Here is a 25,376-nt window from a genome sequence, read left to right as displayed (position 1 = left end):
TGAAATCTTTTTTTATTTGGGTTTGATTTCTTTTTTCTTTCTCAGTTTTGGTTTTTGTCTGCTGTGTTAGTTCTACATCTGTAAAACTATATTTCGAGCCCAACGATACTGGTACTTAAGGGAACGTGATTTGCCTGAAACTCTGCCCTGAACGTTTCCTTCCACTGAGTCACAGAGATTTGCAAACCTTGAATCACCGGCCGCCGCCAGCTGCCGCAAAGGGAGGCTTCCCTGGCCTGCTCAGGGAGGAAGCTGCTGTGCTTATTTATGCCCGAAGTGACTTGGGGCACAGTGGCTGACAGCACTGTTAGTGATAGGGCTGGCTTTCATTTCCAACTCAGTCGTCACGGCCGTTTGAGAAGGCAGGTGACACCATTGACACCCCGGAGGGACAGTAGGGACACCTGGCCACTGTGGGCACTGTCCCAGGGGGGCAGGAGGTGGGAGTGGGCCCTGTCCCGGGAGGGCAGAAGCTGGGGGGGGCTGTCCCAGGAGGGCAGGAGCTGGGCCAGCACCCCCAAGCACACCCGGGCAGCACTAGGTGTCGGCTTCTGGGGACACTGGGCGGGCCCTGAACTGCCACCCGAGCATGGCCCCAAGGGCAGTGCTGGGCTCTCCCGTTCCTCCAGCCCTTCGGGGTCCCTCCCTGCAGGATCTTCTGCTGCCTTGATAGTAACGTGGGGGGCTTCTCCCCAAGGGCTGGCAGGGCGTCCTGGCCGAGTGGGGGACAGCAGCGGGTGGGCAGTGATATGGGCTGAGAAGGGGAAGTGGGGGGTCACGGAGTTCCCTGGTCAGAACTAAAGTCACACCAGCAGCACCAGCGGGAGCTGAGAGGCAGGGGGCGCCTGTGGGGCGAGGAGGCGGCCCTGCCCCGACCCAGACTCAGCATCTATCAGAACCTGCACCCCCTCCTGCTCTCCCCAGAGCCCCAGGCTGGCCCGGCACCACCCCCCAAGGCAGGCCTGCCAGCCTCCCCCAAGGCAGGCCTGCCAGCCTCCCCTCGGGGCCAGCCTCTGCCCTGGCAGTGGGGATGTTCCCAGGAGTGGACAGGGTGTGGGCAGGGGGAGGACGCCTGGGGGTGCCCCTGAAAGTGGACCCTTTTTTTTCTGTTTTTGGGCCACACCTGCTGGTGTTAGGGCTTATTCCTGGCTGTATGCTCAGCGGTCACTCCCGGCCATTCTCAGGGGTCCGTATGCTGTGCTGGACATGGAACCGAGCTGGCCATATGCACGGAAACACCTTACCCACTGTGCCATTCATTCCTCTGGCCCCTGACACCCCAACGCCCTGGTCACGGGCTCTGCCTAAGCGTTTTTACCCATCTTCACTGTTTTGTTGGGGGGTTTTCCCCGTGATGGACATTGCAGCTCCCTCCTGGTTTTGCACATTTTTTTTCATTTTTTTTTTTGTGGGGAGCCTCTCAAGCATGGTAGGGGTGTGAGGGGTGGTAGGACCAGTGGCTTCCCCGAACCGCCCCCCCGCCCCCATGCAAAGCCAGAAGAGAACTGAGGGAGACGGTAAGAAATTTCTATGAAAGAACATGCCCCCAGGAACACTCTATCCACCTAAGCCTCAAAACATGTCCCCGTGTGAAATCTCATCCCTGATGTGCATGCGAGGGGCCCTGCTTTGATCTCCAGCACCCCGCGGCCCCTCGGGGTGTAAAGGGCCCTCCTCCTTTTGTCAAAGAAAGTGAGGGTCCGCCCGGAGAAGGACGCCTCCTCACGCTGGTTCCTCCGCTCCGCAGACCAGCAGCCAGCAGCAGCTGCTGAGCCCCACGCTGTCCGACCGAGGCGGCAGCCGGCAGGACGCGGCAGACGCAGGGAAACCACAGAGGAAGTTCGGGCAGTGGCGGCTGCCCTCAGGTACGTGTTGCAGTTCCTGCTCTTCAGAGCCAGGCTGTTTCGGGTCACGCCGCTCTGGGTGTGTGTCGGGTTTCAGAATGCACGTCCGAGTCGGAAGTTCACTGGAAACCATGGAACGGTGATGGCAAAGACTCCCCTAAGACTGTCCTAACTAGGGGCCGGAGCTATAGTACCGCGGGGAGGGCGTTTCCTTGTACGTGGCCGACCTGAGTTCAATCCCCAGCATCCCATATGGTCCCCCAAGCACCGCCAGGAGTAATTCCTGAGTGCAGAGCCAGGAGTAACCCCGGAGCATCGCTGGGTGTGACCCAAAAATTAAAAAAAAAAAAGAGTTCCCTAACTAGAATGACCTTGGGCCTGAGGTGTAGAGAGCAGGGTTGGGAGCCGGAGCCGGGATCCACACGGAAAGGAGAGATTCCCGAGGCCTCTGTGCACACTGAAGGCTGTTCCAACGGGCAAAGTGTCTTTGATGGGAGAGGGAAGAAGTAGATACAGGGACCAGAAGTGGTTAGAAAGGAGGATGAGGCGTGTTGAGTGCAGTGAGAAGACAGAAAGACAGAAAGACGTATGCTGTTGGAGCCCCCGTGTGTGGAAGACGGGGAAACCAAGAACATGACAATGTGAAGCCAAAGCCAGCGTTGGGTACAGAGAACAGATTGCTGGTTACCGAGGGGGGAGGGGGGAGGGGTGGAAGGAGCGGGGGGGGGGGGGGGGGGGGTCAGTCATGTTGTGGATGACAGAGGGAAATGAACTTCAGGTGGGGGCCTGATGACAAGCCACCAGGCCTTTCCTGAAACATATGTGATGTTCTTAGCACATGATGTGCTTGCACTGTATTTTCTTCTTAAAAACAGAAAAAGAAAATGCCACAGGGTTCTCAAAGAACACGCCGTAATGCCATCATATGCCACAACTAGCATAAACGTGCTATGATACCGTATGCAAGTCGCTATTATAAGTGTTCCCTGATTGAGACCTCAGGTTTATTTTTAAAGCATATCAATGAGGTACCGGAATTTGCGATATTGTCTGCTATGCTGTTCGTGCATGCATCACTCCATCACTACACCCCTCACCCAGCCTTGCTTTCCTCCAGTGTCCCAAGGCCAGCGCCACCACACACACACACATACACACCCTCCGCCGTGTACGTTCCCTTCCCAATGCTAGTAGATAAAATAAAATTTTTTCAAAAGCTGGATCGCATTCTTTCTGAAGATGTAAATTGTCAAAATTAATATTCAGAATAATTACATACTAATATATTTCTAATTTACATGAAATAGATAAGGCCTGCAAATATGAGAATTAGTAAGAGTGAGGGCAATTAAGAAAATTCTAAGTGGAAAATTTGAATAGGTCCAAAATGTATAAAAGTGAGTTTTAAAAAAAGTGAGTTTTATCCTAAGAATGGGAATATTGTCTTTATGTTAGCAAATATTACAGATAATGCTTAACTATCTTCATTATTAAGTAAAGGTTATAATAAAAAAATCTCTATGATTGTAAAAGCAAAACGCCTAAATAGCCATAGAACATTCAATATAAGTGAAATATCAATTCATTATTGAAAATGTGTAAAGTTCTTTAGTAAGCTGGAAGTAAACTAATCTTTCCTAATTTAGTAGAAGGCATCATAAGTGCTGTGAGTGATACGGTTCCTCAGTGCTAAGTACTGAGAAGCTTTCTTAGTCTTTTAAAGAAGCTCCTTTAATGTTTCTTGTGAGACTGGCTTCAAGGCTGTGAATTCCCTGAGTTGTTGCCCATCCTCGAAGCGCCCCATCATTCCTTCAGATCTGAGTGATAAATAACCGAGCTGGGCAGAGTGTTCTTGGGGACTTTTCTGTCATTGAATTTTTGTCCTGTATCTCTCAATTCTCTTCTGGCTTGTAGAGTCTCTTTTCACAAATTTGCTGCAGATCGCATGGGATTTCCTTTGTATGTAAGTTCCTTTTTAAATCTTGCAGCTTTCAATATTCTGTCTCTGTTTTTGGCTTTGGTGATCCTGAGTACAATGCATCGTGGAGTTTTTCTATTTTAATTTTTTTTTTTTTTGCTGGAACCCTGGGACCTCTTGGCTCTGGGTGCCTGTATTCCTCACTCTGGGGGATTCTTATCTATGAGTTCTTTGACCATTGGTTCTTCATTGAATTGACCATCCTATTCTTTGGGGGCTCCAGTGATTCTTATGGTTTTCATCTTGAACTCATCCCATAGTTCTCTGCTGTGCTGTTCATTTATTTGAAAACATTTCTCCATATTCTGTTAGTTAGAGGTTTTCTGCATCTCATCTGGGAGCTCTTCAGTCTTTTCCTCAGCTGCTCATTCTGCCCTTCAGACCTTTTATTAGAGGGTTTTTTGTTTCTTTGTTTGCTTGTTTATTGGGAGGGGGGCAATACCCAGCTGTACTCAGGGTGTGCTCCTGGCTCTGAGCTTGGGGATCACTCCTGGCAGGGCTCGGGGACCATATAAGCTGCAGGGGGATTGAACCCAGGTTGGCCCCGTGCGAGACAGGCACCCCTTCCGTGCCCACTGTGCTATTGCTGCAGCCCTCTATTAAGGTTTTCATATCTACTTCCTTTTCTCATTTCTGGCTGTAGTCTTCTCATTTCCGGTGTCAGACCTTGCCATGCTCTGCTGACTGCCTACCTGCACCATCATTTCTTTGAGCTCCTTAAACATCCTCAGCATGGTGACACTGTAGTCCTTCTCAGAGAATTTGCAGAGCTGGTTGGTGCGGTGGAGCCTTCAGTGTTACTGTTTCCACTTACTTGGTTAGGCGTCCAGCCATCTCTCCCTTGAGTTCTCTCTGCTGCTACAGCAACGAGGGTACATCTTTGTAGTTAGCTGCGCTGGGAGTCTCTGGGAATTAGGCTGTGTCTAAAAGTGTCAAGGAAGGCAGACTGGGGGGTGGGAGAGAACCCAGGAGACTGGGGGAGGGGAGTTGATACTGGTAATGGGATTAGAACATTGTATGTTCAAAACTCTATTATGAAAAATGTTATGAATAATGATGCCTGCGTTTTAAAAAAAAAATGAACTCAGGGATAGGCATAAAGCCACATAGCCTAAGCCCTTTGACACGGTTTTCTCTGCACATAGTTGACCCCTGTGGCAACTAGGAACTTCTTCCTGCTCTTCCAAATACCTTTTGGTCCAGTTCAGAGGAGAAGAGGTAACTGCAAACTCTCCTGCAGCTTCTCGTTCCCACGGAGCAGAAGACAGTTGGGTCTTACTTTGGAGGGAAAACATGATCGGTGGATCTTCAATTCGGAGAGAAACCCACTCCCCCCATATCCAGGGCTTTATTATCCAGGGACTCAGGGCACCCTGCCCAGGCACATTGGCAGTGATGTGCTCTGGCCAGGTCCTGGAATCTTAAATCACAGAATGAGTGGTTTCCACTCCATCTCGCAGGTAATTAGGAGCCTGGACGGCCTCTGAGCAAGGCTGGAGAGTTGGCATCAGGGATTCCAGAATCTGACTTGGCAGCATGTAGAGAGTGACTGTCCCTGGCAGAGCCTGCAGGCAGGATGACAGGGTGGGAGTCAGGTCCTGCAGGGATGAAGGTGTGCACAAGGCCAGTGGCAGTGGTCTAGATACTAGAGGGGCAGAGAAGAGACACGATCTCGGGGGGACGCCTGGTCCTGGGCGTTCACTTATGTGGGTAACAGAGAGTCCAAAGTGTCTACTGCAGGAGTCCAAGTCCAGGAGGTCGAGTGACCAAAGGGTGATTACTAAAGGGACAGGCTATTGGGGACATGCTGTGATCAGGGAGGCAAAGGCAAAGAAAGGAGCATTTGGTGGGGCCGGAGCAATAGCACAGCAAGTAGGGCGTTTGCCTTGCACGCGCCCGACCCGGTTCGATCTCCGGCCTCCCATATGGTCCCCCAAGCACTGCCAGGAGTAATTACTGAGAGCACAGCCAGGAGTAACCCCTGAATATTGCTGGGTGTCACCCAAAAAGAAAAAAAGAAGTGTTTGGTGGGGGGTTCTAGCAATGTACCAAGCGTTAGGCATTACTTTTTTCCTCTTCTATCAAGAATAAAATTGTATATGTTTAAGGTGTCCAATGTGGCATTTTGATAAGCATAGTCATGCTGAGTTGCTCACCACGGCCAAGCTAATTAACACATCCATCCCCTCACATGGCTACCCATTGCGCAAGGTGAGAACACGGGAGATGAACTCTCTTAGCGCATTTCTGGTGAGCACTGGGAGCTCCGGCCGCCGTGCTGTGCCTTTGATCTTAGAAGCCACCCGCCCTCCTCAGCTTCAACCCAGTGCTCCTTGACCCCCGTCTCTCCACTCCCGTCCCCAGCCACCACCCCTCGATTCTCTGCTGCTGTGAGTTTGACCCCTTCACACAAAATATGAGACTCTGCAGTGTTTCCTCTTTCTGTCTGACTTGTTTCACGTAGCACACCTTCCTCCAGGACTCGAGCTCTTGGTCCGGTCGTGGTTTTTCCCTAGGGAGCATCTCATCCTCCTAGGACCGAGTCAGACTTGTGCGTGTGTGCATTGGGCATGCCACATTTCTTTTCTACTCATCCTTCGGTGGCACTGAGGTTACTTCCGCTTCTTTTTTCTTGTGAACGATGCTGCCGAGAACATGAGCATCATCCAGGTGGTGGTGATTTACTTCCTTTAGCTGTAAACCCAGCAGGGCGAGGGCTGGTTGCTTGGCGGTTCTGCTAAAGATCATCGCATCGAATCCACTCGCAGTCTCCCAATACTTCCGTGAGGAAACTTGCATTCTTTATTTTATAGCTGTGGAACTGGCTTCAGAGACATGATCTCGCCCTGGGTCTCATATCGCCATGACTGTGGAACCCCAAACCATGCGTGACCCCCAAGCCTTCACACACACTGATCTACTGAGACGCATACGAGAGATGCCCCCCACCCAACTTTAGATCTCACTGCAAATCACTCCTTTCTCATGATTATACTTCAGTCTTTTTTTACACCCCCAAAATTATTTGCTCACTTCTTTCTTCCACCCCCTCTCAGTCCCTCCACCTTTCCCCTCACTCCCTTACACTGTCCCCTCTGGTCCTTTGTTTTCCCGTCACATGCACATACTCACACAGAGCCCCTGTAATAAACCAAGCTGTCTAATTTGAAACTTCCTATGAATTTTTGGCTTCCCTAAGGATATCAGAGGACCTGGGCAAGCAGCATTCCCACCCAAGCTCCCCCTCCACACACACACACACACACACACACACACACACACACACACACACACATATACACACACACGGCCATCCCCCAAAGGTATTACTAACTTGATATGAAACATCTACAATAGGAGATTTGGGGGAGAAATTGTTCTCCGAAAGCATGAATGATGGTCTAGCATGGTTTTTAACCAAGAACAGGCCCTGGGTTCAAGAACCGTGACTCACGGCATCCTTATCCACTCCACAGCACCAAAGCCCATCAGCCACTCTGTGTCCTCGGTCAACTTGCGGTTTGGAGGACGGACCACAATGAAATCAGTCGTGTGCAAGATGAACCCCATGACAGATGCTGCTTCCTGTGGCTCTGAAGTCAAGAAGTGGTGGACCCGGCAGCTAACCGTGGAGAGCGATGAGAGTGGGGATGACCTTCTGGACATTTAGGTGGAAGGCAACTCAGAGGACAGTCCAGTGGTAAAAGCCACGGTCTCTGCTTTCCTCAGTGTCCAGTGAGCATCAAAACCTCATTAAAATGACAACTTGTCACAGAGTCTTAACATGCATTTTTGTCCTGCCAGAAGAAGGCAGAAAAGCTGTGTATACCAGGGGTTATCCCCATACCTTCAAGAAAATGTGCATAGTCTGTACTGGTAATAATAGAAACTATTCCAACCCCAGATATAGCGCAGTCACGAGTTTCATATATTCTGTCTCGGTAATTCAAGGTGTTATTTTTATGTCTGCTCTACTGTGCTATTTCCCCTGCCCTAAGAAAGAGTGCTAAGCCCATGTGGCTGACATTTATGATATAGGAACTATAGATCCTCTGTTCATATACCTCCCTCCACTAGAATTACTTCTCTTGGGAGAATTATTCATTTATGATTGATCTGAAAAAGGTCAGCATTGAACTCATGCTAAAACAATAGTAGTTTTACAAACTACACATTCTGAATTTTAAAAAGCATATTCTTCTTCTCGGTTCTTTTGTAAAATCCACACAGATACTTAGAGCTCGGAACAATTCCATTTATGTTCTCCGTCACTTAAGAAACTGTTACCTGCTTCCAGGAAAATTGTGTGTTGCAGGTAAATAAATTGACACAGAACTTGGCTGGTTTCGACAAACCCAGTGTATATAGATCACTCGGGGGTACAGTTATGGCACTATGCTAACTTTCTTGAAAGGTTGTAATAGCTGAGTTTAATTTTTAAAAAAAAAAAGTGAAAGGACACAATGCAGCTGATAAAACAAATTTTGCCATCTGATGCTATTATTCATTTCATGGTCCCCATTATCTGTCCTTGCCATAAGCCAGAAAGACATTATGAGTTAATCCCAGCACCACTGCTGTGTCCAACTCAAAGACGACTCCTTCAATTCCAGATTCTCCTCTGGAATAATGATGTTCTGTGAAAAGTTTGCTCTGGGCTCAGCAAGGGCACGCCCCAACTCCAGTGAATTTGTTCCTACAGCAGTGGTCCATGTCCTCTTGGCAAACTAACGTGCACCGGATTAGATGTGGGTTACACCAAGTCCTGGAGTTGTGCTGTGTAGATAGGTGATTTCCAAAAGGGGCCATCTCAGTCCTTTGACATCCACCTTGTTTTATGATGTCTGTTTCTCTGCCTAACATTCTCAAAGACAGGCAAATGTATACCGCAACGGGGAGTGTCCTGTTTTAGTGATGAATCGTGACCAGAAGGCGGTGGACAGGTAAAGTCAGCGCAGTGGTTTTATGTTCTGAGTTATGTGGGGTTTTCTTTTTGTACATAAGAAAAGAAAATAAATCCTGGATTTGTAAAAGAATTTGCTCTGAGTACATCCTTTCCAACCTCTTGCCTTGAGGTGGGGGCAGGGAGGGGGCTGTAGGGACAGAGCCACTGGGTATAGCTGTCTTTTGTAAACCCTGCGTGCGAATATCCCATCTGCAATTAGCTGGCAGAAAATCTCCCCCTCTTTCACGTTTGCACCAATCAGACAGAATGAACCCCCCGAACCGTCCAAACCTGCCATGGAAAGGAAAGCCAGGGGTCTGCCCTAGTGCAGCCTGAAAACAAGATTTCACTTTTCTTTCTGCTCATTACACTCGGGCAGACAGCTCCGTTCACTCACGCCGCTGCCAAGGCCTTCCCAGAAGTGTGACTGCTGCTCCACAGAGCGCCCTGCTTCCGCCTTCTGCCAAGAAGCCAGGATGGAATCGCAATGCAGTTAAGTCGCAGCACCTGGCCATTCCCAAAGACCAAAGAAGCCAGGCCATTCCCGCAAGACCCCGCTCTGCAGTCCCTCCCCCCGACACCCAGCAGGAAGAGGCACCCCTTTCCGGGGGTTTATAACCATGCCCGCAGACTGGTGATTCAGAGTAGAGACCGTCACTGGCCACTCTAGTCCCCGGTTCTTTTTATTTATTTATTTATTTATTTATTTATTTATTTATTTATTTATTTATTTATTTATTTATGTTATTGAATCACTGTGAGATACAGTTACAAGCTTTCATGTTTGAGTTTCAGTCATTGAACTCAATGAGTTCACCCATCCTTCCACCCGTGCACATTCTCTCCCACCAGTGTCCCCAGGATCGTCTCCCCATTCCCACCCCACCCCCTGCCTTTATGGCAGACAATGTCCCCCGTACTCTCTCTCTACTTTGGGGCATTATGGTTTGCAATACAGACACTGAGAGGTCATCACGTTTGGTCCTGTATCTATTTCCAGCACACATCTCTCATTCTGAATGATCCCTCCAACCATCACTGACTTAGTGACCCCTTCTCTATCCTAGTTGCCTTCTCCCCCAGCTCATGAGGCAGGCTTCCAACTATGAAGCAATCTTCCTGGCCCTGCCTCTACTGTCCTTGGGTGTCAGTCTCAGAGTATGTTATTTGATACTCCACAAATGAGTGCAGTCCTTCTATGTCTGTCCCTCTCTTTCTGACTTATTTCACTGAGCGTGATAATCTCCATGACTATCCACTTACAAGCAAATTTCATGACTTCATCTTTCCTAACAGCTGCATAGTATTCCATTGTGTACATGGCCTCTGGTTCTTTTCTTTTAATTAATTAATTTTTTCTTTATTTATTTTTAATTAGTGAATCACCGTGAGGGTACAGTTACAGATTTACTCATCTTTGTGCTCATGTTTGTATGAGGATACAAAGTTCGAGAACCCATCCCTTCACCAGTGGCCCCTGGTTCTTAGCACACCTGTCACTGTTCTTGAATTCAAGCGCTGTGGGTTCCTAGGACACCAGAACACACAAGGGACAGAATGTTGGACAACAAGATGTCAGGGAACATTTGCGCTGCACACAGGGCAAATGAACAGGACCCAAGGGACCCCGATGTGGACGGTGGCTCCCTGAAGCTGTTCACTCTGGTACTCATAAGTGGGCCTTGACAGTACCTATCAGAGTGACCAGTGGCTTTTGTCCTGCCAGAGATGAATCGGTGCAGGCAGGAGTAAGAAAAGCGAGTCAGGTTGCCTTAGGCAAAAGCGGTTTCTGATTTTATTTCTTTGTAGGATAAAGCTCATTCCTCAAATAGATGATTTCAAGGTATGACTGAGCATCAGATCTTTCTCTAAAAAAGGCCTTTGCGGGACCCCCATGTTAGGCAGAAGCAGGGCAGCCCAAGTGGAGATTGGGATGAAGATGAGAACCCGCTCCCGTGAACGCTACTCACTTCCTGGGACAGATTGAATTGTGAGCTGCCCCCCACCCCGTTGAAATCATAAAACCCCGTGAGCCAGGCTGTACGCGGGCACTGGTCTCTGCAGATCCAATGAGAGAGGAGGCAGGTAGAGTAGAGACAGTCGGGTCTTGGTCCGACCTGCCCGTGGTCCTTCAACGAGAGGTACAAGAAGGAGAAAGCATTTGAAGACACCAGTGCAAAGGAAGCAGCAAGGGACTGTGCTGTCCTGGGCCAGGAAATGATGCTTGGGCTCCAAGAAGCTTCCATCCGGGCAAGGGCACCTCGTCGGGCTTCAGACAGAGCAAGGGTCAGCTGACACCCTGGTTTGGGGATCTCCAAACTCCCTAGCTAGGACCATAAGGATATGTGTCACCAGTCTGCAGTGTTTAGCTAGCAGTTCCAGAAACCAGTGAGACCTCCTGCTCCCAACACACGCCCTCCAGCCTATGCATGGATCACCCAACCCACGGCTTGCATGAACCCAGTCTAAACACGGCCAGTAGGCAGAGGGGCCATGAGTGGGATGGATTGTTCAGCTCTGGGTTCCTGGTTACTCCTTGTGCATCCTGATGAGTTTCATACCTCCTGAGTTAAATCCAGCTTCTTGCTTTAAGAAGAGTCAGAAGAAGTGAGTAGATTGACTTCATTTTCCAGTGAGGCTCACAAAACCTTCCAGAAGGCTGCAGTGAGCTCCTGGGCAGCACACGCCCGCCAGGAGAGGCTGTCTAATAGCCACTGGTGCCCCAGCTGGCCGAATGTCAAGCAAAATTGTCATTTTGCAGCTAGTTCCAATCAGACTTAGACACCGATTTGATTGAAGATTTGTGTGAGACATTCACTCAAGGACACATTGCCCACCCTGCCTTGTATTTAGGATGGTTCCATTCCCAGGGAGCACTTTCAGGAAGTTCCTTTCTATACACCCAATCATCGTTGGCTGATGCCTTCTTACATCTTCCTCTTGTGATTGCAGCTTCTCCCAGGGTGGCATCTGGGTGAGAATATCAGTTTCTAAAAGAAAATGTCATCAGGGAGAAGAGAGGTGATAGTACAGCGGGTAAAGCACTTGCGTTGCAGACCCAGGTTCAATCCCTGGCACCCCATATGGTGTCCTGAGCCTACCAGGATTGATCCCTGAGACCACCAGGAATGATCCCTGAGTGCAGAGTCAAAGAAACCCTGAGGACCAGCAGGTATGGTGGAAGAAAGGAAGGGGGGAAGAACTAAGAGAGGAAGAGAAAAAAGAAAGGGAGGGAGGGAGAGAAGGGGGGAGGGGAGGAGGGAGAGAGGAAGGAAGGGAAGGAAGGAAGGAAGGAAGGAAGGAAGGAAGGAAGGAAGGAAGGGAGGGAGGGAGGGGGAAGGGAGGGAGGGGGAAGGAAGGAAGGAAGAAGGAAGGAAAGAAGGAAGGAAGGAAGGAAGGAAGGAAGGAAGCAAGCAAGCAAGCAAGCAAGCAAGCAAGCAAGCAAGCAGGTCTGTGTCCTGGGGAGGTGGAAGATCTGTCATTAAACCATGCTCGAGCTGGTCCATTCCAGTTTCTGGCCAGAGACTGTCTTTGCTTCCTGAGGAGGCCAGGAAACATTTCTGTAAGCTGAAGTTCGGCAGAAAGTGGTGGGCTTCGGCTGTTCCTTTCTGTCAGTAGGAGAAAGTATTTGGATATATTTGAAGAGAAGGGGGGGTGCTCCGAGCCAAGACCCTTGTTTGCTAGACCAGTCATGGTGATATCCATGTGATAGCTGTGGAACAGATGGGGGTGAGGAGAACCCCACATTTGGGAGGATTCACAACTGGGGAGCACAGGTGCAGAGAAGGCACCCCAAAGTCATGATCTATATAAGACCACCTAGGAGTTCAACAGAGAGGGACAGGGGAAATACTACAGCAGGAAGTGTGCTTGCCTTGTGTGCAACCAACCCACGTTCGATCCTGGCATCCCATTTGGTACCCTGAGCACCGCCCGGAGTGATTCCTGAGTGCAAAGCCAGGAGTATCCCCTGAGCACCACTGGAGTGGTCCAAAAATTTAAAAGCGAGCTCAGCAGAGAAAGAAGAGGTGTTGGGTTTCCTGTGCCCAGGGCTGTGTTGAGGGTTCAGTACCACTCTACAAAGACCCTGGGGCTTAGACACTCAGTTGCAGAGCTGGCTTTGTGCTCGGGGTGCTTCCACGAAGCCTCCCTCCTTGGCCTGTAGGTGGTGCTGTTGGCAACAGGAGCTGCAAGTCCCAAGCGGGCTCACCGCCGTCTTCACAGGACAAGCTTTGCTTGGGTCTCAGGCCAGCTGCACAGCATCACGGTTTGATTGAACTGCCCGCATCACGACGCACACCCGTGCCAGTTATCAGTGCAGGCCGGAGGAAGAGCAGAACCCACTTCAGATGGGAGTTCAAGAGACAGTTTGCTACCAGGCAGCAGTGGGGGTGCAGAGTCTCGGCTGTGCACCCGTCACGGCTGGGGGATGGGCCTTTTTAAAGGAGATGCCCACTGGACGAGACTTCAGGGCAACAGGTGGGGTGTCTGGAAGGCGTTTCAAAAGTACAGCAGTATAGAGTGTTTGCAGGACCACCTGTTGAGGTTGATGTGGGCGGGGCTTCCCGCACAGCCAGAGCTTCATCTGTCTGATGGTTTGGCTGGAGACAGGTTTGTTGTGTGTTCCTCTGTTGCTGTGTAGCTACATTTGGGTGGTGCTGAGAGCTAAATCCTGGAAGAACTCAGGGCCAACAGGTAAAGGACCCCGGGCAGGTCAGATGACGGAAAGGAAAGCACCATACCTGTCGTACGGTCTCTCGGTCCCCTGGAGACAGATTTAAAGTTATTTTCTCAATCTTCCTTCAGAAACTTCAATCTTCCTCTGAGGTTCAATGCCAACACCAATTTTCAAGGCTTGGTTACAAAATCAATCAACCAACACAGGGATTATGTTTTTTCATTGCCTTCCTTTCACTCGTTGATGTATGTCATTTCATTTCCTAATCTACCATGTGGATGAGGACCCCGAAAGAATACTAAGTGGGAACAGTTGCTCTGAGGCAGTGTCCCCGTGCCTGGCCAGCCACTGAGGCATTTAACATTCAAATGAGACCAAATGCATGTGTTGGTATCGAAGTGGGCAGTGGGTTCGCAGCAAATAAAAATATTTTTATTCTATTCAGTCTGCACACCCAGTGCTGCTCAGGGCTTACTCCTGGCTCTGCATTCAGAGTTCACTCCTGGCAGGGCTTGGGGAACCATGGGTGATGCCAGGGATCGAACTTGGGTCAGCCATGTGCAAGGCAAGTGCCTGACCCTTTGTGCTATTGCTCCTGCCCCAAATGAAAATCTTTTAAAGCAGGATACCTTGCACTCAAAGTCATGAATAAAATATATATAAAAGAATAAATCAACACCTTGGTCTGAGACTTCCAGAAATAGCATAAAAATATTTCCAAAAAAATCCCCCTTAGTCAAGATGTCAAGAAAGAAATCTGTACTGATAAATTACACCAAGAATAGTAGCTGTTTTTATCAAGTAGTCTGTATACTCGGAAAGATTCTTTGTTTAATTTTGATTTTCGAAGCTTAGCAGTATAAAAACAGATAACAATCTTGATGCATAATGATTTGTAGACAGGTTAAGTTAAAGGCAGGAGCAAGGGGAACAGGATGATAGGAGAATAAAGTAATCTCTATCCCATCCCTCCATTCTTGGAAATAGATCATGTTATCTCATGTTTGTGGGTAAAGTTGCTGGAAGTTTGGCCAGGGAGAGCTGGACTATTTTATCTGAGATAGACAAAATGGCTCCAGAAAGACGAAATCATAAGGATGTACATAAGCATGAGAGAGCATGACTTATTTCCAATAATGGAGCCTAGAATAGAGACCGTTTCTATATATATTGAAATAGAAAAGGGATTGGAGGAAGATGGTTTGTTACCAAAAAAATAAATAAGTAAATAAAAAGAGGATGAGGATGCAGGGGTGAGGGTCTGTCACATCTTGGTTCTCTGTCATTGTCAGAGAAAGAATCCAAGGGCAAGACAATGTGGATAACAGTAGGGAGATGGGGTGAAGTGATAGTACACGGCCGAGTCATGGGCGGACACAGTCTCAAGGGAGAGTCACACACTGGATTTGGGGGTGAGTGTGTCAAGGGATGAGCTAAGGGGAGGAAAATACATGAAGGGTTGAGTCTGAGGGCCGTATGATCGATGGCTGAAGTTGCACGTGCATCTAAGGTCCGTGTTCTTGCTCATACCTCGCGTGCATCAGTAGCATCTAATCCTGCAGCTGGGGAGTGTGTTGGCCACTATGTAGCCACTATGTATTCAGAGCTCAATGAAGAGAGAAACAAGGCCAGGGTGCTGTCCACTGAGCGTGCTCCAGGAGCTGCTGGAACTAGTTTGCTGATGCCCTGGCTCTCAGGAAGCTGGTCACCGCCTGCGTTGGAAACTCCAGACCCTTGGTTTTTCTTTCAATCCATGAAATCATCCTTTTTGCTTACAGACTTCTCCTCTGCCTCTCCTGTAATAAGTTTATGTGATGATGACTCAAGAAGGACAGTGAAATACAGTTTTGAGACAGAATTTGGTAGCAGTTCAATGGTCAGTCGGCAGCATAAAAACATGGTCCCCCAGGGCACCTGATAAGGGACCCCCTTCCCCAAGCATAGAACTGGGAATAGCTCCTGAGTACGGCTGGATGTGGGCCAAAAAGGAAAATAAAGCAGGAAAGAGGAAGGAAGGAAGGAAGGAAGGAAGGAAGGAAGGAAGGAAGGAAGGAAGGAAGGAAGGAAGGAAGGAAGGAAGGAAGGAAGGAAGGAAGGAAGAGAGGGAGGGAGGGAGGGAGGGAGGGAGGAAGAGAGAGAGAGAAAGGAAAGAAGGAAGGAAGGAAGGAAGGAAGGAAGGAAGGAAGGAAGGAAGGAAGGAAGGAAGGAAGGAAGGAAGGAAGGAAGGGAGGGAGGGAGGAAGGGAGGGAGGAAAAGGGAGTAAGAGAGAGACAAAGGGAGAGAGAAAGGAAGGAAGGAAGGAAGGAAGGAAGGAAGGAAGGAAGGAAGGAAGGAAGGAAGGAAGGAAGGAAGGAAGGAAGGAAGGAAGGAAGGAAGGAAGGAAGGGAGGGAGGGAGGTCTCATAGATCGCAGGAGCATTAGGGGACTCTCTTCCAGTTGTATATGGCCCCTAGCATTTCTCCTGCAGAATCCCCATTTCACAGGGAAGCATCATGTCGGCACTATCCAGGGAGGCAAGGAACCACGGCAGATTGCTACATGAGGGGTGCAGGGTGGCCATAGGGGAAGAGCTTGTCCCTGCAGCCCAGGGAGCATGGACACAGTGAACTCAGCAGTCTCCTCCGGTGCCGGAGACCCACAGCAACAAGCTCTCCCGGGTGCAGGAAGGGGACAGGGCCCTCTCGGTGCCCGCTTGACTCAGGAGATGAGCCGGGCCCTCCTGACCCTCTGCTGGAGCTCACCTCGGAGCCGACAAGCCCCCAGCCGTCACTGCAACGGCAGAGTTGGCCTCTTCCTGCCATTGTCTCCGCCTGACTCTGTGCAGGACATCAAACTGACCCTGCGGAACCCACCCACGCTGCCCACCGGTCTCTCCTCCCCTCCATGACCACCCCAGACGGATGAGGATGCCTCGTTCCTGGGTTCACCCAGCTTGGCTTCAAGGCAAACCCACGTCGGGCTTCTGCCGGGGTGTTCCCTCTGAGCCACCGGCCCCTCCTGCGGGCCATGGGAAAGGACCGTCCTCAGAACCAGGTCCAAAGACCACTGGGGATTCTGCAAAGCCCTGATGAGCACAGAGCGGCGTCCCGCCAGCATTCTCAGTGCCAGCAAGCACCTGGGCTGCCGTGTCAGGGCAGCAGCCTCCATTCTGCTCCGCCCGCAACTCCCGGCCAGCCTGGGCCTTCCCTCCCCTTCTGCAGTCACTCACACCCCTCGCTAACTGTTAATTAGATGCCTTGTTTCTTGGCACGTGGACGGGCTGGAGCCATCTGTTTATTGATCACATCCTTCAGAATAGATTGGATTTGAAGGCGCCCAGCCACCAAAGCAGGTAATGTTGCAGGTGGCCCATTGAAAAAGTTTTCTCCAGAGCCTCCTTGAGAGCGAAGGAAGCGCCGTGGCTCCCAGAGCTACACACACACACACACACACACACACACACACACACACACGCTCAAAAAGCTGCAGAAAGACTGGCTGCAGCGCTCACAGACGCTGATGGATCGAGGTCTGAGTCACATCCTCCCAGGAGAGCTGTGCAGAAAGGAGTGATGCGGAGGCAGCCAACACACTCATGGCAACCGAGCCCTGCAGCCCAGGCCTCTCTGGTCATGAGCTTCTGCAGGTAGCTCTGAAGCTGGCTGCTCTGACCCAGGTGCCGAGGGCAAGGCTGTTGGCCCGTCACTATACCTGGGCACTCGGACACACACGGGCACTCAGCCTTGCTCGGGAAGCCAAACAGAATGGACTGATTCCGATTTTTCCTTCAACCTCACCCCTAAAGCAAAATGTCTGATATCCCTGGCATCCATCCCAAAGCAAACATCTTCCACCACCCAGAGCGGGCTTGTTTTTCCAAACTGTGTTCCCTCACCAAGCCTCCCAGGGCCCACTTCTCCACAGAGACCACATGGCTTGTTCTTGTGACGGGAAAGTGTGGTGGAAACCAGGTGATATGCACCTTCCCCCGAGGCCTCAGCACCCTCTGGGGTCCCACCTCCGCCTCTGGAGACACCCAGTAGCTGTGATGTTGCAACAGCAGGCCATGTGGGTGACCAAAAGCTAGATGGCAGGAGGCTGTCTGACACCTAGTCTACGACCTGCGATACAACCCATGTATCAGGTCAAAAGGATCCCCATTCTAGAAGACGGTTGCTCTAGGCAGAATGCTCTGCCCATGGATCCAAACTTTAGTCAAAAGGAGTTTGAATTTAATTTAATTCGGGGGGGGGGGGCACGCCCAGTTTGGGTCAGGATTACTACTCCTGGCTCAATGCTCAGGGATCACTCATGGCTACGTACCACATGTGGTGCTGGGGATTGAACCCAGGACAGTCGCGTGCAAGGCAAGCACCTCACCTATTGGACTGTTACTCGGGCCTAACTTAATTTAATTCTTAATCTCTCTCCCCACCTCTCTCCCCACTTCAAGCAAATGCCTGTGAGAGAGTGAGAGTGGGATGTGAAACCTCTGGATGGGAAGGCAGAGGGTCACCCCAAAAGCACAAGCTGTTCCTGTATTGACCAGCCACTGGCTCCGGGGCCACTGTGATGTCAGACCTGCTTTGTGTGGTTCTGCTTCTTTCCGACTTATGAATAGAACCGATATGGATCAACACAAAACAGAACGGCGATAAATAAAGAAATAAACAGAGCATCAAAGTTATATTTGAAGTGTGTGCTAAGTAGGCCTTTTCTCTGTGTTCCACGTAATCCCGCCCCAGATACCACCAAGTTCTCATGTGATTTTATGAGCAAACGTGCAAACTCTTTCCAATGGGGTCTTGAGCAGTACTTTGCCACCTTGAGAAATAATTTCATCCTATTCTAGAGTGTCTTTTTGTGCCATTACTGGAATGATCTCGATGGAGGCTTTTCCTAAAAAAACAACTCTAGACTAGTAACTAGAGTAGGAGTCTGTCGTTAGGTCATTGGTGGTAGAGACTGTATTACATTGTTCAGTTTATCCACCACCCAGCATGGAGAGCTTCACTGTCAGATCTGATACAAACATCACCATTTCCCATGGAAACTTCCACTCTGCCTGTCCCCTCCTGCTTCTCTATTAATGTCTCTGGTGCTCACAACCAGTTCTGCATACAAGGGGATACAAGGAGGAGACTCAATGACCTCAAGTCAAGATCACACAAAACCACCGACTTTCTCCTCCTGCTCCTTCATTTACTGACCTTGTTCTCCTGCCTGTGATACCACAGCACTCTAAGGGAATGGGGAACTGATAGGACTTTCTGTCAAATAGGAGCAGCGCACTCTCAGGAATGTTTGTATTAGAAGTGAGAGATTGGATGCTGACTCGGCTTTTAGACCTGCTTGTTAAAACAGCCACCTCAGCCACTATAAAAGCATCATGCTCCCAGCTAAAGGCACATAGTGAGAGTTGTGTCTCCATGTCACCTGTCTGTCCTCTTCACCTCCCTTCAACTGAAGACAGGGATCAGAGGTGGCCCAGGGAACAAAGCAAGTTTCCTCTCAAGAGATCCTTTATACACCAAGGCTTACTGCTTCTCTCCCATTCATTGATTCCCCCAAAACCTAAAGACTTTTTACTAAAATGAACCACACCAGGGCCCAATTCTTTTTATAATTGGTTTTAATCATAAACTACAACCAAGATTATAAAAGATTTTTTACCTTTGTAAATGATGGCAAGGAAATAGGCTCAAGATAGGATGGGATTTCTAGTCAGTTTTCTGCTTGAACAAAAGATGGGTCATTTTTTTTGTCTTTTTGGGTCACACCCGGCAATGCACAGGTGTTAGTCTTGGCTCTGCACTCAGGAGTCATTCCTGGCTGTGCTCAGGGGACCGTATGGGATGCTGGGAATTGAACCCAGGTCGGCAAATGCCCTACCCACTGTGCTATTGCTCCAGACCCAAGATGGGTCATTCTTTAAACATAAAATATCCTCCCAACAGACAGTATAAGAATCCCTTTCCTGGGCTGGGGAGATAGTACAGTAACTAGGGTGTGTGCCTTGCACACGGCTGACTGGGTTCAGTCCCCAGCACCACATATGGCCTTTTGAGCCTGCCAGGAGTGATCCCTGAGTGCAAAGCACAGATGGATTCAGTCTCCAAACAAACAAAATAATTGCTTCCCATTAGAGAAGGAAAAGCAATCAAATTATTTGTAATTTTAGGAGAAACAAGTTCTCATGCCAACAGTCTAGTTAGAGTGCCTGGAAAGCCCTACCTGGCATCCATCCCTCTCACCTCTCAAGGTAGAGTCCCTTCTTAATCGCAGACTACTCTCTTCCATTTGTGGGTTACTTACATTATTAATCTTTCCCTTTAATTAGAAACCAAAGAATGAATCCAAAGATTTATGGGGGGAAGAGGGGAGATGAGAGACAGTACAATGAGTAGCACCACACCTGGGGCCCAGAGGACCCCCAGGTGCAGTTTGAGGCCCCCGGACACTGCCAACTGTGATCCTCAAGGCCCCCAGCACTGTCAGGATGGTTGAGGGGTTCCCGACACTATTAGGATGGAAGGGAGGTCCTAAAATCATCAGGGTGGCCCAGTCTTCCCAGCACTGGCAGGAAGGCATGGTCTCCCCAGCACGGTCAGTATGGCCAGAGTCTCCCCAACACCATTGGGATGGCTCGGGTCTCCCTGGCTCAGCCTCCCAGCACCGCAGGGCCTAGCATCAATGCATCCTGAGCTACTTACAGAGAATCGCTGGCCCTGATTGCCTGAAAATCACCCGTTAGGGCCCCGAGTCTCCCGCATACCACTTGGGACACTCCCCCAAAATATAAACCCATTTTTAAAGATTCACTTGTCATAGTGTGTAGGATAACATTACTTTGTCCTTTCCCTCCTTGCCACAAGTAGCTTGTTCCAGTTTTCCCCGGAGTTTAGGCTTACTCCAGTCACACCCATCAAGGTGTTCCCGAATCTCTCCCATCCCTTTGTTTAGCTATAATCACTTCTCCATGCTCTCTTCCCCAAAAGAGTTAATCCACGGCTTTCCCTTAGGATACTGAATTTATATTATATAAGTTAATATTGCCTTTCTCCTCTTCTTGTGCCTTTTGAATAATTTACTTTAAAGCTATGTCTGTTTTGTATAGACACAAGAAGACAATATTATGTTTTTATAACTTGGGAATTAATTGGCCTTGAATATTATTCCCTCCCGGGCATCTGCTTTCTCCACTAAAGCCTCAGTTGCCCTCAGTTCCTAGCACCCCAAAAGCAGGGTCCCAACGAGGGACGGGAAGGATCCAGGGCAAGCGGTGAGTTATGTGCTACCCTGGCATCGAGATGGGCCTGGCCAAAGTGCCTAATTCTTAAGTTAAGAGCTTGATCATAGACAAATACTGTCATGATCCAAAAGTAATGACGAGACTAGGACCCTGCTAGGGATAGGAAAGACTGATCTGGCCTGAGCACTGTAGTCTGAGATTGAGATGGCCCTAGGAGAGCAATTCCATAAGCTTTAATGCATCTCTTATTGTGTCCATACAAAATGATTAATATTATGAATTCTTATATGTTTGCTGGCTGAGGAGAAGAGAAACACATTCATGGGACTCCGCCCTTGGGTGGATCCTCCTGCTGAAAGAGAAGTCCTAGGAGAAGCATACCCTAAAGGAAAGGAACCTTACCCTATTGATGGTGACCACACCTATGTGTATGCCACAACCCCCTCATGCTGGGGAGATTTTACTAGGCTGTAAGAGTGGGTTCGGGGGCCAGATCCACGGGGGCCAGATCCAGAGATCCTGGGAGAGACTGAGAGCCGGGAGAGAAGCGGAGAGAGAGAATGAAATAAACTGATCGAGCAACCATTTTGGCCTTCTTCCTTCCATCGCCTACCCTTGACCGACAGCACACACAGCAGTTCCGGGGCAGGGGCACCGAATGCGGGTGGTGAGACAGAGCCGCCTGGAGAGCCCGAGAGTACACGCCCCCTCGGCGAGCCTTAGTTTTTTACAATAGGGTGTTTCTACAATCTCTTCCAGAGCTTTATAGAGGGCCGCGTTAATGCCCTAACCACAAAGGTGAGACAGTTCTACCTGACTGGCCAAGTCCTATCATTTCTTAAAGAGAATCAGCTGGTTGATTTGTGATTCAGTACAAAGCTTTCGCTGTATGAAATTGGTCATTTTCAAACTTAGATTTAAAATGTTCGTGACTCTCTTGCTTAAGAACAATAGTTCTTGAGGAGCGAAATATTTCCCTGCGTCTGGAAGAATTCATCCCTTAATTAGCATGGCAGGCGTGTCTATCTCTGCCCAGCCCCCCTGCAGCCACCCGCACTCGCATCCACACGGGAATGACTCTGCTCGTCTCTTTAGCCTAGCCCAGTAGGTGTGTGTCCCTGATGGAGAACCGAACTGATGGAAATAAATTAGGGAAACATGGTGATAGAAAGGGACACATTTGGGCTTTAGATTAGATTCAGAAAAGCTACTGCAAACTACAACACCCCAAAGGAGAGAGAGAGAGAGAGAGAGAGAGAGAGAGAGAGAGAGAGAGAGAGAGAGAGAGAGAGAGAGAACAAATTGGAATGCCCCTCCACAAAGGCGGGGTGGGGCAGGGGATGGGATGGGGGGGGTGGGAGGGATACTGGGTTCATTGGTGGTGGAGAATGGACACTGGTGGAGGGATGGGCTCTCGAACATTGCATAAGGGAAAAACAAGCACGAAAAGGTGTGAATCTGTAACTGTACCCTCACTGTGACTCACTACCAAAAAAATAAAAAAATATATATAAAAAGCTGCTCTTCAGCCATAAATATGCTACTTTCTGCATACAAGTTTTGAATAAATAAATGTCCTCGATCTCCAGTCTCATCATCCAGGGGTGGAGGTAAGAAGAATAATGCTTGATAGAATTCTGTGAGGTGAAATACAATAACCAGTGGGGAAACTCGTTAACTATCAAGTATAAACATTTGAGAGGCAAGCAAATAATTCCTATATGTGGATATTGGGTCAGACACACTTCCCCCTTTGTGTGTGTGGCTCTAGACTCACTAGCATGCTCTAGAGTTGTGGTAATATGGCGGACAGAATTTCTAAAGGGCCCTTGGATTTTCAGCCACAACATGCTGAGGACGGTCCCCATACACAGGCAAGTCCTGTGCTCTACCCTCAAGCCATAGCCCCTGCCCCAATCTCATCGTCTCTGAAAGTGAAGGAGAAAAGTCCAAAGGAACTGAGAAGTCTCAGGAAGCTGAGACACCACAGTGGACAGCCTGTAGGAAACCAGATGAGCAGGTCGGACCCACCCACCACATTTAGATAAGGATCTTTAAGACCCCCAAACTTAGTTAAACTTCTTAGTTCCTGAACTGTGAGAGATTCAATGGGCCCTTTGGGGGATCCAAGGAGGAGGGGGGTGTTAGGGACAGAGCCTATGGTGCTCAGGATCTCTTCCTGGGTGCCTGGGCTCAGGAGTGAACCCCGACAGTGTTTGTGGTGCTGGGGATTGAATAGGTCAGCCACAGGCAAGATTAACGCCTGATATATCTCTCTCCCTCCCTACTTCCCCCCCCCCCTCACTGGCTAGCTGGCTAGCTCTCACTACATTCCCTTTCTCTCTTCTCTTCCCCGCTGTCTCCCTTGCTCACTCCTCTCTCATTCTCTCTCTCTCTCTCTCTCTCTCTCTCTCTCTCTCTCTCTCTCTCTCTCTCTCTCTCTCTCTCTCTCTCTCTCTCTCTCTCTCTCTCTCTCTCTCTCCCTCCCTCCCTCTCTTCCCCCACCCCCTCCACTAACCGGGAATTGTCAAACTCTTACGCTTCCGTCGATGTGGTAGGGCAGCAGTGGGAAACAAATGCAAACTGTCCCCCACCCCATCATCACATTGGACCTCCTGACCTCTAGCGGGCCTGCCTCCAGGGTCCTCAGGCCTGTGTCCCAATCCCGTGTGTTCCCTTGAGTCAGCCAAACACCAGCAAATAAAGAGGCTTTGCTAGTTCTCGCCTGGAAGGTCTTTATTCATCACCACAGACCCTTGGGAAATCTCGGGAACAAGTGGAGAGGACTGCCTGGACTCTGGCATGGAGCAGGCTGAGTGAGCCGCGGAGAATCCAGGGAAGCGGCTGCCGCTCAAGAGTGAATGCCCGCGGGGTGTGTGCCCACTCAGCCTCATCAGAAGGCAGGAGGACTGGGGCAGCAAGTGATGGAGTGCTGGTCCTTGGCGTTGGCTGGGCGCAAGCCTGGAAGGTGTAGTTGGTGGAGAATTACAGCATCCTTATCTCTCCTGCTGCGGTACCCTCCTGCACACCTCGTCTCTCTCTCATTCCACTAGAACCAGAGCAGCTCCTGCCCAACACAGCACGGGCTAGATGCCATTTCTCCCCCTCCTTCAAGGGAAGACTGTCGCTATGGCCAGAGGTCAGCAAAAAGAAAAAAAAAAAGAGAAAGATACTCAATATTTAGTCACCTAAACTCACTACTGCATGGCCTTTCTTTCTTTCTTTCTTTCTTTCTTTCTTTCTTTCTTTCTTTCTTTCTTTCTTTCTTTCTCTCTCTCTTTCTTTCTCTCTCTCTTTCTTTCTCTCTCGTTCCTTCCTTCCTTCTTCCTTCCTTCCTTCCTTCCTTCCTTTCTTTCTTTCTTTCTTTCTTTCTTTCTTTCTTTCTTTCTTTCTTTCTTTCTTTCTTTCTCTCTCCTTCCTTTCTTTCTTTCTTTCTCTCTCCTTCCTTCCTTCCTTCCTTTCTTCTTCCTTCCTTCCTTTCTCCTTCCTTCCTTTCTTCTTCCTTCCTTCCTTCCTTCCTTCCTTTCTTTCTTTCTTTCTTTCTTTCTTTCTTTCTTTCTTTCTTTCTTTCTTTCTTTCTTTCTTTCTTTCTTCCCTCCCTTTCTTCCCTTTCTTTATTTCTTTCTCTCTTTCTTTCTTTCTTCCCTTTCTTTATTTCTTTCTCTCTTTCTTTCTCTCTTTCTTTCTTTCTTCCCTTTCTTTATTTCTTTCTCTCTTTCTTTCTTTCTTTCTTTCTTTCTTTCTTTCTTTCTTTCTTTCTTTCTTTCTTTCTTTCTTCCCTTTCTTTCTTCTCTTCCTTTCTTTCTCTCTCTTTCTCTCTCTCTCTTTCTTTCTTTCTTTCTTTCTTTCTTTCTTTCTTTCTTTCTTTCTTTCTTTCTTTCTTTCTTTCTTTATTTTGAAAAACAAGCAAAACTGGTTTGCTCGGGTTTATTCATGGCTTTGCACTCAGGGATTTCCCCCAGTGGGACACAGGGGACCATACAGGGTGTTAGGGGTTGAGCCCAGGTCAGTGTGTGCAAGGCAAGTCTTCTCTGGCCTTGCTTGCTTATTCATCAGACCTGACCACTGTTTGCCTGTCCCACCTGGGAATGTTCGTCCTCCCCGGGCCCTCTCGGCCTCCTCTGGCTCTAGACCATCTTCACCTCTCTACCCTTCCCCTGCTTTCCCATCTGTGTCAAAATCTCCTTTGCTCAGTCAGAAATGCTGATGCTGTTCCCCAGTGTCCTTTCTAAAGAACTCCAAATGCTCTCTCTGCAGGATGCTACAGAGACAGGCACTGGGGATTGAGTGTCACCATTCGTGAGCCAGTGGTGGTGAGAATGGGGTTAGAATATCGATGCCTATTACAAATGCATCACAAACTACTTTGTAAACCACAGTGTTTAAATAAAGTGGTAAAAATTCCATACAAAGGGAGAAAGAGTCTCACTTACAGACATAGCATCTTCTGTGTCTTTGGTCCCAGGCGTATTTATTTTTAAATATAACTCTAACAAGCTTTCAGAAAAGGGTAAGATGTTTTTGCTTTTGTAAAAGGTAAAGGAAGAAAAAAAATTGACTACTGGAATTTAAATCTAAACTTATAGCAGAAATGCAGGTAGGTTGAAAAACCGAAATCAATGAAAGGAAAGGGCTCTGTGGTTTCACTTTGGAAAATTAGATGCCAATCTCTTACGTCTTGCCAATTTTATGCTGAGATA

At 48.9% G+C, this 25,376-nt stretch overlaps 1 protein-coding gene across 2 annotated transcripts in view; it reads left to right on the top strand.

Moving 5' to 3' along the window:
- Nucleotides 1-8,858, top strand: part of NALCN (sodium leak channel, non-selective) — a 330,676-nt gene extending 321,818 nt beyond the window's left edge. For both annotated transcript variants that reach the window (XM_055136147.1, XM_055135485.1), the window contains 2 exons: nucleotides 1,748-1,865; nucleotides 7,299-8,858. In XM_055136147.1, the coding sequence (XP_054992122.1) occupies nucleotides 1,748-1,865; nucleotides 7,299-7,492 (312 nt within the window). In that variant the 3' untranslated portion in view covers nucleotides 7,493-8,858. The remainder of the gene's footprint in view (nucleotides 1-1,747; nucleotides 1,866-7,298) is intronic.
- The last annotated feature ends 16,518 nt before the right edge of the window (nucleotides 8,859-25,376 follow it).

The sequence above is a fragment of the Sorex araneus genome, chromosome 1 (genome assembly GCF_027595985.1).
Source record: "Sorex araneus isolate mSorAra2 chromosome 1, mSorAra2.pri, whole genome shotgun sequence".
Lineage (NCBI taxonomy): Eukaryota > Metazoa > Chordata > Mammalia > Eulipotyphla > Soricidae > Sorex > Sorex araneus.
The sequence above is the reverse complement of the archived record's forward strand: the minus strand, read 5'-3'. Positions and strand labels throughout refer to the sequence as shown.